This window comes from Adelges cooleyi, unplaced genomic scaffold, assembly GCF_023614345.1.
Source record: "Adelges cooleyi isolate 19-005CV unplaced genomic scaffold, UGA_ACOO_1.1 ACOO_flye_CR_arks_rails_tigmint_CR_PRNA_8, whole genome shotgun sequence".
NCBI lineage: Eukaryota > Metazoa > Arthropoda > Insecta > Hemiptera > Adelgidae > Adelges > Adelges cooleyi.
The window spans coordinates 5,630,479-5,643,758 of record NW_026096513.1 but is presented as its reverse complement, the minus strand read 5'-3'; the positions used below and the strand labels follow the sequence as shown (position 1 = coordinate 5,643,758).

The window sequence follows — 13,280 nt, the reverse complement described above, 5'->3', positions numbered from 1 at the left end:
GGATGAAGTTATAGGGTAAGACAGGTAATGCAGATGGGTGATGATGAAGTGTGTGAGGTTGATAGGTTTAAGTACTTATGATCGGTGGTACAAAAAAATGGCGGGGAGCGAAAGATTGAAAGGTGAATTGTATAGGTCGGTAGTGAAGCCAGCAATGTTATATGGGTCGGAATGTTGGACAGTAGATAAGAAAACTGAACAGAGAATGAGTGTAGCGGAGGTGAGAATGTTAAGGTGGATGAGTGGAGTGACTAAGGAAGATAGAATAAGAAATTAATACATAAGGGGGAGCGATGCAACAATTGATGCAACTCCTAGGTTGCACCAATTGTCGAGAAAATGAGAGAGAATAAGCTGAAATGGTTCGATCATGTTATGAGAAGAGTAAAGGCAGTGAGGGGTGTTATAAAGATAAATGTAAAGGGGAAAAAAGGAAGAGGAAGACCAAAGAAAAGATGGATGGATGGAATACAGAATGATATGAGGATAGCTGGGATGATTGAACGAGATGTATAAGACCGAGCTCAATGGAGGTGTAGGACTAGGATGACCGACCCCATGTAGCTGGGAATGTAAGGCGAAGATAAAGAAGAAAAAGAAGAACATGGATCCATCTTATTGGGCTGGATACAAGAAATTTCATGTCGCCATTTTCGCGTTACACCGCAAAACAAACAGAAGTGAAACTATATAATTTTTACATGGGCTCTAATGGGACTAGATGAAATCCGTGTCCGGCATCTTGAGAAGCGAACAGTGCTGGTAGGCGTAGGGAAATTCTCATTTTTCGTTCATTCCGGCTAAACTGTTCACTCCACAAACGCGGAAAATGGCAACGACACTGTAGTCGGTGTAGGACATTTAAGAAATGGACAGTGTAACCATGAATCGCAGAAAAATAAAAATATCTGAATTCTGGCGTTACTGTTCATTTCTTAATATGTCTTATCGTTTTTTGATAAACTCTAAGACTCCCTTATGTTTATTCTGTGGTAACACAAGAATTGTAATTCCGTGGTAAGAGATAACATATTCAAGATGCAATGTTTTTCCGTGAAACGGAGAAAATAACAAGTTTCTTACTGTAGTTTTGCTAATAAATACTAATGTGAAAACGCCAGAAAGTTATTTCTGGTTTTTCCAGATACTAAAAATGTAAAATTCAGTTAAGTTTGGAAAAATAAATTTCCCAACGTTATTCGCATTACAGGGCTTCAAATTCCAATTGACCGGATACCCAAAATCAAATAATTCTATAGGAGGGGAAATGATAGATGAGGATGAGGTGGGGATGGGTTGGTGATAAGGAGAAATGAATAACTCCTGTGCAACTGACAAGAGACTCAGAGATCAGCTAATCATGTTATCCAATATCCAATACGTCTTTCGTTTAGAGGATTTTTTTTTTCAACCCAGATTTTTTATAATCAACAACCGTTACCTGTTTGACGTCGCTCTTGTCGGAATCCAAAGACCTCTGTTGAAGGATGGCTTTTTTTTCCAACTGATCGAATTTGCCAAAACTTGATTTCTATATATAAAAAAAAAAAAAAAATACAAAATTAACTACTATAACCGTGTAAATGGTCGTTCGAGGTTTTAATGTGTGTTAACCGTTCACCGAGGACCTCCACACTGAAATGAATACCGCGAAAGAACGAATTAGTATTAGTGTTTTTTTTTCGTTTAATTTTATTTGATCTACAGAAGATAATGATGTTATTTGGTTATTACAATATAACAATAGTGTTAACGATAGATAGAGGTCCTTGTTGTAAATCATGCTCCAGTCGACCACGGTTGCCACCAATTTTTTTTTTTTTTGTTATTCCAATACCGAGTTGTTGACTTAAGACTAAGACTTTGAATATAATTAAGATTAATAAACAGCCAAAAGCCGAGCCCCGGGCAGTTGGAAATGTTATATATATTTTTTTTTTTTTGAGCACATTCCAGCTGGTCGTATTTAAAAAAAAATAATACCAAGAAATGCATTGCGGAAGAAGATAAAATTGACAGCGTACCAATTGAAAACCATAAAATCGGTCACGAGGTTGGATTTAATAATCTCTGCGGGATGTATCTTAAACGTATGTCACTTCTGCGTTGTTTGAATTCTATAACGTGTTCAAGTAGCATTTTTTTTTTCCATCTATACAATATAATTTGGGTTTTTTTAGTTGTCAAAATTAATAACACATCATGCCACTTGATATTTTGAAAAATTCTCATACAAATCGAGGGGTCGTAGTATCTCTACTGAATAAAATCTAAAATACATATCACCTACATAAGTAAGTTGTTGATTTAATTAATTACAAAATTACAATAAATTTGTAAAATTTATATTATTTATGTTTGTATAATTTAAAAAAAAAAAAATCAGAAATTAATCGTTCACCAAATCGTTTAAATTTTATGTAATCGTTGTCAAAAATGTTGGCGATCAATTCTTATGAGAGATTTGCCAATGAAATCACGTTAGGTGGGTTTGTCTTTTGATTGTATTTTATTATTTAACCAGTAATTGTGGTGTGGCTATTTTACACTGTACATGATCTAAACAACATAACCTCAACAAGTGATGTACGTTCAAGTATACGTTTACATACATATATGATAGTAGCACCCTCTTGTCTTATCCATCTAGACTCGCGTTTTCTAATTTTAATGCAATTTTAAAGTATTAATTATTATTATTATAAGATCCAACCTCGTTTTATGTATTGCTGGCAACGGTAAGTACAAAATATGTAATATATGGTTACATAGAAAAGCATTTTTAATATTATGTTACTCAACCACCTCCTCTCTATCTACCAATTATTATACAGGGCAACATTTTTTTTTTTATTTGTTGCGACACAAATTAGACCCAATATAGGACATATTTGGTACAGTGTTTTTATTATATTTTTATCAATTCGTTTGGAGATCGGCTCCAGTTTTAGAGATACAGCTTACTGTTACATACATTGTAATGAACAAATAAAAAAACAAGGTGAAAACGGATAAAATATAATTCAATTTCACATGGAAAGGGGAATGTCCCCTCTGGGGCGAGGGGAGGAGATAACAATAAGCACGGCTGAGGTGGGGGTGGAATGGCGACACGGGGTGGACACTCTCAAAATTTAACACGGTGCATTTAACACTTATCTCATTTATCAAACCGTATAACGTCATTTCCATACACTAGACGTGTAATAGATATTGTAATTTTAGGACAAATGAGAAGATGGCGGCATCCATTCGAAAATCATTGCTTACATAGAGCGTCATCTGTGATTTAATTTACTTTGTCATGGTGACAAGGGAAAATCTACACAATTCCCGGATAACTGATAAAAGAATCAGCTGATAAGAGACGACCGATATCAAAAGATAAGAGATTATTGATAAGAGAATCAGCTGATAAGAGAATTTTTAAACATCCCGTATTGTTTTCCCGGGTTAGGCAGAATACCTAGGCTTTAAACGGTCACACGAGTTGCGGGTTGGTTTAGCTATTTTTTTTTGGGGGGGGGAGGAGTGGACGTCCAGCAATAGTTCCAAAACTAGGACGTTCGTTTGATGGTAAATAAAAAAAACCCGGCGGTAATTCGATCTGGACAAATCCTAAACCATCGCACGTCATATAACATCCGACCCATATTAGTATATACTTACTGGTGTATCGGCAATGGCGTTGGCGGTCTAATAATAGCCTTTCCCCGGGTCTGGTGTCAGCGTGTTAAGCAACGTACAAGAAAAAATAAATGTATATACATAAAAAAAAAAATTAAAAAAAATAGACCATACAACGACCGAAAGCGTTATGTTTGTTGCACATAATGTGTAAAGTGCATATTTGGCGCGAAGCTAAAGCGGCGACATGACATGTTTGACATATATTTTACATTATTATTATTATTATTGAACTTACCGAGCAACCGTTAGTCAATGCGCTTTCCGACGGTTGTCTGTCGATGGCACCCACGAAATTCCGCTTCTTTACAAATAAAAGAGAAAAACAATCAGCAAATCAAAGCGTTGAAAACAAAATAGCCACAAAAAAAATCGTACGCCATGCTAAAAAGTCTAATCCGTATCACGGTGCGCCTATATAGTTCCTTACTTGAGAGGTAATCAGAGGGTTGAAAAATAGGTAGGTATTTAAAACAATTTTTTTTTTTTCAAATGTTGTATAGTGTTATTTGTTTGACATAAAATACCAACTTTTTACAACTATGCGTTTCAAGAAAATTTTCCAACAAATTTCATATCGAAACAATAGTCTGCATCAAGTTATCCGATTGATTTTTGAACGCTTTCTTACAAAATTTAGTTGAACACTTCATTCTAGTGCTTAATTTAAGTTTTTTTTTTCTAAACTAAGCAAATTGGTAGCTACTGAAAGTTAATGTATGCATTTTAAGGAAAAAAGCGCTTGTTTATTGTTTATAAAAAAAAGTACTGATCCCCAAAAAAAAAAATCCTTTGACTAAACACATTAGTCTTTCGTGTCTAGAATGTGCTGTAGACATTTCATTGGAATCCGTCCAATAAAATACAATTTTTTTTACTTTAAAAATAAATATACTTCAAGAAAATAAAATTTTTAAAAAATCTGAGTACCCTTAATCCCTCAAGATAAATTATGAAGTATTTTAAAGACTTTTTTGTTTCTCAAAATAGAAACCAAATAAAAATAAATTCAATAATTATATCGATGTGAGTGAGTGGCTATTGAAATAATATTATTTCTAGTGACGGTATTAAGTAATTTTGGTGTTTATTCATGGAGTTTTTTTTATAAAACGAATTATGTGTGTATTTTTAATACGTTTAAGTCTCTTGTAAATACATTTCCTGAAAGTTATAATTTTAGGATTTTTTTTCTGTGTAAATAATTTATCGTTTACAACAATAAAAATATACTAATAATAATATGAACTTAATGTACATAATGTAGTTATTTATTGCAAGATGAATAAGTCATTTAAACAAATTATATTAGAATAAATAAATTTAGTAATTTGTCAGTTACAAATACTTTTCCGGCTTAAATTATTCGGCTTTTGTCATTTTGTTACATAAGTTATACATTTTTGTAATTAAAAAAAAAATTGATTTCCTCGAAACATGATGCCATTTTTTGGGGAAATGAATACTTTTATGACAATTATGTAATTGAATATTATCGTATTTAATTCAATGAAACAGTGTTAAAATACATATTTAAAACACATAGTGCGTGGAAAATAATAATGATGATGAATATATATTTTACTAATTACTTCACAACAAATTAAGCTCATTACACGCAGAAGGTATACGACAAGCATATTTGCGACGTGCCCTGTTTCTTAAAATTGGTATAATTTACATTATTAAGCAACTAATTCTATCATCTAGTCAATTGTTTTCTGTAAACCGTTCTCGTTGTGATAAAACGAAAAAAAAACAATTAATTATACACAAAAATAGTATAAAGGAAAAGACTGGTAAATCCTTCTAAAATTATAATTTAACCCGAATACATTTTATTGTGTTTTGTATTTGTGAGTTGGCGGACGGATCGTCTATATTATGTTGTTTTACAATATTATAAAATGATCAACTATTTAACTTTTTGTTTTATCATTTTCCAGAGCTCTTATCGACTTTTGAAACTTAAACGGGAACGTATACATTTAATTAACTTTCTAAAAGACAATTTTAACATTTTATGACTGTCTAACGTTAGGCGGCGGTTCACTCTATGTGTGCATTATCTTGGGAATATATTGAAAATTAATCTTTCATCAGATAGATCACCCTGTATATGTGTGAACCTAACCGGGTAACGAGGCTGAAAGGGTCTAAGGGCTAACGGGAGAGCCGGTATTGAGTTCAAGGAATTCTAGTACAAAATTAAATTTTAATTTTAAAAAAAGTTAAGTTAGGTCAAATTGGTTAGAGGGGGGGGAGGTGTAGACGGAGCAATGCGATTTTCACCTACTATATTATCATTGTCAATGCAACCCACTATATTTTTATTCGGTCTTTTTGAACAAAAATTTAGTATTACAAAATAAAAATAACTAGTAAGTGTATAATCTTTTTAAACGGCCGTGTGTATTATATAAGTTAATTTTTTTTTTTTTTTTATTCTAAGCGCTGGCAATGTTTCTCACTCACCAGTTCGTCGATGGGAACGGAAGCGGGCACGGGTTCTTCTGGTATAACGGTAGACGATTTTCGGTTAGCTTCGTCGCAGTAGGTTTTTTTCTGCCAAAAGCATACACACACAATAATATACAAACACAATAACACACATATGCGTGAACAAATCATGTTCTCAATAGTAATATTAAAAAAAAAAAATAGTAAAGATAATAATAATATACAAAAGCAACAAAGCAGGGCGATCATTCACATAGGGCGGCGATTGGCCAACTACGACCTGGTAGATTTCCCTTACAATTTCATTAGTATTCCTTTTTTGTTTTTCTTATGTACACGAAGTCACCTAAATTTCCCAATAATTTACAGCGAAATTCGCCTTTCCCCTTTACCGGTGACTTTTGATTATCAAATGGCTTGTGTATGTTTCATTGCTATGATAATGTTCCAATGAAAACAATGAACGGCCGTTAACCAGTTTCGACTAATTATTTTTCAAGACAAAAGCATTTCCAATTAACAATACAAGTTAGAAATGACATCGCCTCTTCTTTTGACTTCCAACAATAATTGTTCGGAACTAGTCGATATGTTTAGCTATGATGCGAATCAGATCAAGTATTATTGGCTCGTTAGTTTACAAGGTTAAATTAAAATATGATATTTGTTAACTCAAAACAATAAGGCACACGCTATGACTATCCGAAAAAGTAGAATTTAATCGATTATTATAATATTTTTGTATTCTCCAGAAAGGGTGTTTAGGGTTTGAAAATTTAATTGATGATTAATCTAATAGTGTGTATTCAGTACTAGTGTGCCATAAATGGGAAAGTTTTTACATTCAATTTTCTCTTAGAACGATTGCAATTTTGTAGTTTTTCTATTTGAAAACATTTTTGTTTATGTTATTTTAAAATTACTAAATATTTACCAGAGCTCTATAATTTTTTGAAACTTAAATGATAACGTATTTATTTAACTAACTTTTTAAATTACGAATAATTTGCCGTTTGTAATTGTCAAGCGATCATATTTCCCAATAAAGGCTATTAAAAAAAAAAAAATAATAATAATAATTTGCTAGTCGATAACCAGGTCTTTGAAAATTACTTTCAAAGTTATTAGAGATTAAAGTTTGTGGCGGTAGGAAGGGTGGAGTATCTCCAAAAAGAGAAATTACCATAATGCAATTTTCCTAAAAGAAATTGAGTATCTTAGACTTAATTGAAAATCATATCTATTTGCTATTTACCTTGAAAATGATTTTATCACTTTTAGTTTTAACAACTGTCCTGGCTATTATTTTTGTTTACATTTTAACATAGTACTTGTATTGATAAAAAAATAACACTCAAAGTGTGTCGTTCAAGACTCTGATACTGGTTGAAAAAGAATAATAAACTAAGACGGCTTCGTGTCAAAACAAAATGTGAAAAAACAAGTGGAAAAATTGTAATTGTCGAGAAATCCTTTGGGAATCGCAATGGCGGACAAAACTAACGCTATGAACACACTGTGTTGACGACAAAAGCTTAAAAAAAAATAATAAAACAATTCCCGAAACGGTTAAAAAGCTAATTATTTATCCTTTGGACGGACACAAGCAGCGCATTCCATCTCGTGTTCTCACGTGAACAACAAACGGTCGTATGTATATAATTGAAAAACCCAGTTAAAAATCCAGCCTGGTGTGTTTTCACACGGTTGATACGTCATGTATAAGTATTTTATTTTTCAACTTGACTAATTATTTCGCTTTAATATAATATATATATATATATATTTATATTATAATACAGGAATGTCCGTGCGAAACACACTACACTCAAGCCCGAAAAATACAATAAACGTTTAACTAACAGAATTCACAATTAACAAGCGGCAGTGTCTGTGTATTGTACCTAGGTACGTAGGTACAAACGTGGTATTTTAATATTATAGACAATTATTGTCGTATATATATAACCGTATATACGCTCTAAGCGTTAAAGTCTCCAACAGTAACATAATATTCACGGACAAGAAACGATACAGGTAAGTACGTTATTCTTACTCTTGTTTCGTTTCGTCAAGAGTATGGCTATTGACTGAGTTAATACTTATAACAATATCTGAAAATATTTGATTAAAGAGTTGAAAATATTTTAAAACTTATTCCTCATTTAATTGCGAACAAAATACTGCTGCGCTCGCGTGATAAATTAGTATTAAAACAGATTAAAAAAAACAAAGCTGACTGCCTGTTTATCCGGTTGCCTATACAGTATACCTTTCTGGTGTCAATTGTATAGATGTTAAGTACAATTAGATTAAAAACATGTAGGTAATAAATAAATAATAAATAGTAATAGTAAACGTAACGGTTTAGGGGACACGTCTATTAATAATCTCGGATAAACAGTATAAAATACATAGAAATATAAAAAAAATAAAAACTAGTTATTTTCTCCGCTCCACGATTGCCATGATAATTAAGTATGAAATACATAATATAGTAATTAGTAAAGTAAAAGTCAAAAATTGACATTTTGTGTGAATAGGAATATATGTTTGAATATTCCAGAGAAAAATAATCCCAGTACGTTTAGATAGAGACAATTAGGTGTTCATCAAAGCTAGAGTGACTGTTTAAAGTTGGACGGTCGACAATACTTTGACAGAAAATTATAGCAACCCAGTTTTGACCAAAAAAGAAGTACAAAAACAGTACTCAGCCCAGGCTGTAGAGGTGCACAAAAAACACAAGCAACCAAATCTCTGGAAAAAAAATTAATTCGAAATATCAGAAAAATAATTACTTTTATAAAAATAAATTAGACTTTTGATTTTTGTTTTTTCTTATTTTTTCAAATCAAAAACAGTCTATCTATTTTATATATAATCTATTTTAGGAATAATTTATCACTAAAGTATATCAGTTTTCTTTGCAATAAGTTTATTGAGAGAAATAAGTTTAAAATACTTTCAACCTTTTAAAATAAACTATAACAAGAATAGATAGTAGTGTATTTGTTTGTTAAAAACTAACAAACTAAAATCACTATCGTTTAAAAAATCTGAAAAAAACAAGCAAATCATTTTTTAACCCTAAGCGCAACGTACCGCGGTGCGTTGTACGGAAAAACAATAAAAAGTAAATATGGTTTGGTTCACCCTGTACACAAAGAAATTCGATCACAAAATTCGGTTCAAAGGAGCGGTAGCCAATAATAATAATAATAAATGCTTCTAATACTAATAGACTTCCGTTTTGGGCACATAATTTCCGTCACGGCTAATGCATTGTTTTTTTTTTTTAATGTCGATAGAAAAAAAAACATATGGTTGTATCCATTTAATGTCTTGAACAAGTGTGCGGCCGGCGCCCGGAGTCTGGATGAAAGCTGAATTGTAATAATAATATAAACCTCTAATCTCTGTGTTTATGATTACCAAACGAGAGGTTTATTTTTTTTTTTTATATATACAGTGTGTTCAAGTGAGTATCGAAATTTATTTATATTTTTATGTTGATAATTTTCATATATAAGATTTTGTTTTTAAACATTTTTTATTGAACAAAAAAAAAATATATAGAACTACCTCTAGAAATGGTTTTAAAAATCTAAAAAAAATGTTAAAACACTATACACGGATGTTTATAAAATCGATAAAACATTTTTTTATAGAATTGGACAAAATGCTATTCAAGTGTTTTTCAATTGAAATTACAATAAATTAAAAGGTGTTATAATGATAATAATTGCTACCGAGTACTGCGTATGAAATGAGTAATCGTCGAGAACAATGTTGGCGTTAAGTGACATACAGTTTTATATTTTTTTTCCATTCAGAGTATACTGATAATATTGTAATATTTCCGAGATGACGCAATGGTAGTATCTCGTGACCGAGTGAAACGGGTTCGCAAGTAGAACGGGCCTTATATATGAAACTATTATCGTTATTAACTTTATTATATTAATAATATAGTGTAATAGGTTTATTATTAAAAAAAAGTTTTAAAAAAACATCAACATCAAACATCAGCATCGATTTTTTTTTCATTTCAATTACCATTTAAAAATCAAGAAAGTTATTATCGGTTGTGTATAGATAATTTAACACATAATATTAAATCGATTTTACAACATTTTTTTGTTTACATTGCAAGTGACCCTTCTGCAGCAGATTGAATAAAACCAAATAAGTGCACTCTAAAAAAATTCGAAAATTGTAAGCAAACTCTAATAATCTCAGGCCAGTGTGACCAACAAAAAATAATCACAGTGTGGTCAAAGAAATGTTATCAAGCATCTGTAAAGCTATCACCATCAACCTTCGTTAATCAACTACTTGTTATCAGCAATTCTTATCAGTTTAAGTTATTATTGTGCGAGTAAAATATTTTCCGCATTATAATTCGGCCCTACTGCGTTAAGTTTATAAAATCTGGTTTTATTTAATCTGTGCTTTCGCTTTCGACTATTCTGTGATTTTATCGTTCAATTTTTTTTTTTTTTTGGTTATCGAGAGTGTGGACTCGAAGGGAGAAAGAACGTGGAGATGTCGCTACTACCTGCAACAGCTGTAGAGTTCTCTTTCTCTCTCTCGGAAACAGAGTAAGACTCGACATATGACGACACGTATTTGTCCATCGTCATGTATATATATATATATATATATATATTAAGTATATAATATACTCGGAAACTAATTTCAGAATACTATACTAGAAGAGTAGATACAATAGAAAATATACGAGAATTTCAAGGACGGCGTCCAATTAATTCTCGGACAATGTAAATGCTCGCGCCCAAACGGACCCCATTATTGTGGAGCTGATGTGGTACACGAGATGGGAAAAAATAATATTTCATTGTGCCGCCGCGAAGAGGGTACACCTCTGCTAATTGACAAAAACAAACACCACAACTAGACGTGTAAAGGTGGGGTGGGAGGGTGGCTGATCGTTTAAGCGTTATTTTTTTTTTGCAAATCGTTATTATGCTTTTTGCCAAGTAGGTGTTGCGCACACACACAAAGGTGGTACACGTCATATTATATACTTACGAGATCTCGGACGCAAACGTTGGACAGGTCGTCCTCTTCGACTTTACACTCGTCGCAAAGTTGTCCCGTGCTTTTCTGGAGCACCGCCACGCGATTATTATCGGTCTCGGCATGACCGTTCACGTGCTACACAAAAGCCACACACACGCACACACACAAATACACAAAAATTGCAACAAAAAAAAAAAAAAACCATATCGTCTTACCCTCGGTGCAAGATCGCCACAAATCAAAAAACACGGTTTCGAGAAAATTCTATTTTTCAGATTGAAACTGCAATTATTATTAAACCGTTGCTCGCAGCCTGTTGTTTTAATTTTAAGCTACATTCAGTTAAATCTCAACCAGACGCCGGAAATCGAGGTTTGTGGCCTTAACTATAATAAAATCCAAAACTTGAGTTGTGGCAGTCATGCACCGACGGTGCGATATTATACAATGTACAACACACAATGCGGCCTGGGGGGGGGGGGTAGATTAAACTAGATATACGCTGTTGACGAGTACGCGAATACACGTATCCGAATGGCCTGTGATGTCCAATGTCAAGTTTTATACACTCTTAATAATTACAACTTTTTAAATAATAAATTAAGAACTACAATTTTTGTTGGACTGGATATAGCGTTTAATGATGTATATAAACATATACTATGTTTCTAACTTATTTCGACCAAAATTTCAGATTGGCCCTTCTAGACCCAAGCCACAAGAATGTATTTTTTCTTACAAAATAAAATGATTATGTAATAAACATTTGGCATTTCTGTTACAATCATCACTAAAGGGTTACAGGATGAAATTCCTTTCGTGGTATGATTTATGATTGACAGGAGAGTGACAAACAACCGCATGCACGGCCGGTAAATTCAAAAAAATTGACAGGGCTGAGAAGGTATCAATGTCATGTGAAAACATCTAAAATATGACCCCCCAATAATTTCAACTGTGGATCAAATAAGGTATTTCTTCAAAAATCATCATTTAATAGACACCGCTACCGTATAGAGTATTAGGATGTTTTTTTCAAACGACCCGTTACTACATCAGGAGCGGCTTTGCAAAAGGTTAAGCTATACTCCTCGGTAAAAGCCACGGTGTGTGAGGTAACGGCTATTGATATTCATGCGTTTACCTTTGTTACTGAAGCATATTAATGATTGCCCGATTGACACATTTTGTTGACCAGAATACACTCTAAATGAACAATTTTTTAGACGTGCCAAATATAACGACAACGGCTCGTGGCAAATGGTACACAAATTCACGAATAGTTCACACAAAATGTACGAACCGTTCAAACATTCGGATACGAGTATTTTCGTGTCAGCTCGTTACAAACTATTATGCCAATTAGGAGTTTTTCAGGACGTGAAAGGTCAGTTTGTACAACAATACACGTTAATAACACACGGCGACTGGATATGCATAAAGAAGGTCTGCGTTATGCCATAAATAGACAGTTGTGCGTGTGGGAGGTCCAGCGAAGCGCCTAGGATTGCGTAAACCGTCTGTAGGTCGTCGTCGTCGGTTCTACACACTACTACACACACTCTGTATAGGCACGTATTTTGCTCTTTTAAATAGCATCTAATCAGCGGTGTTTACGGACTTAAACGATCCGAGACATTGATCGCCACAAGAACACCACTACCGCAGAGACCAAAGGGCTTTTAACCGCAAAAACATGTGCCAAATCTTGATCACTGGCGCAACTAAAGGGGGGCTAGGGAAGTTCCAATCCTTCTAATTTTGTTCAGGCGCTAAAAAAATGTCAGCGACCAATCAGACACAGTCCCCACGAGTAAGGTGTAAGGTTATAATTTTTACCGAAATTCTGAAGGAGCTTTCAGACTTCTTTTTAAAGTCTAAACGGCCTCTCTAGTTGCGCCAATGATCCCGACTATCTTCCATGCTGAGTTAGTGTTTACACGGCCGGCTTTGGTTCGATTACTGTCAAAATGTTCCTAGGATTGCGTTATGATCCTACTGTGTCGTTTGTCCACTCCGGTTCGACCCGCTATAATCAACACTAATATAAACGACGGTCGTTTGTTTCTCGGTATAATTTCAACGAA

General features: G+C 33.2%; 1 protein-coding gene across 13 annotated transcripts in view; it reads right to left on the bottom strand.

Annotated features, from left to right (window-relative positions):
- Window positions 1–13,280, bottom strand: part of LOC126845549 (F-actin-monooxygenase MICAL3) — a 53,305-nt gene that overhangs the window by 11,890 nt on the left and 28,135 nt on the right. For 8 of the 13 annotated variants that reach the window (XR_007686795.1, XR_007686794.1, XM_050584237.1 and 5 more), the window contains exons 4-7: window positions 11,203–11,328; window positions 6,163–6,252; window positions 3,926–3,991; window positions 1,442–1,531 (exon numbers count right to left, since the gene is read on the bottom strand). Coding sequence is in view for 11 of the 13 variants with exons in the window: in XM_050584237.1 (XP_050440194.1) it covers window positions 1,442–1,531; window positions 3,926–3,991; window positions 6,163–6,252; window positions 11,203–11,328 (372 nt within the window). In the remaining 2 variants the exon portion in view is untranslated. The remainder of the gene's footprint in view (window positions 1–1,441; window positions 1,532–3,925; window positions 3,992–6,162; window positions 6,253–11,202; window positions 11,329–13,280) is intronic. The other 5 variants (XM_050584234.1, XM_050584238.1, XM_050584239.1 and 2 more) reach the window with 3 other exon arrangements.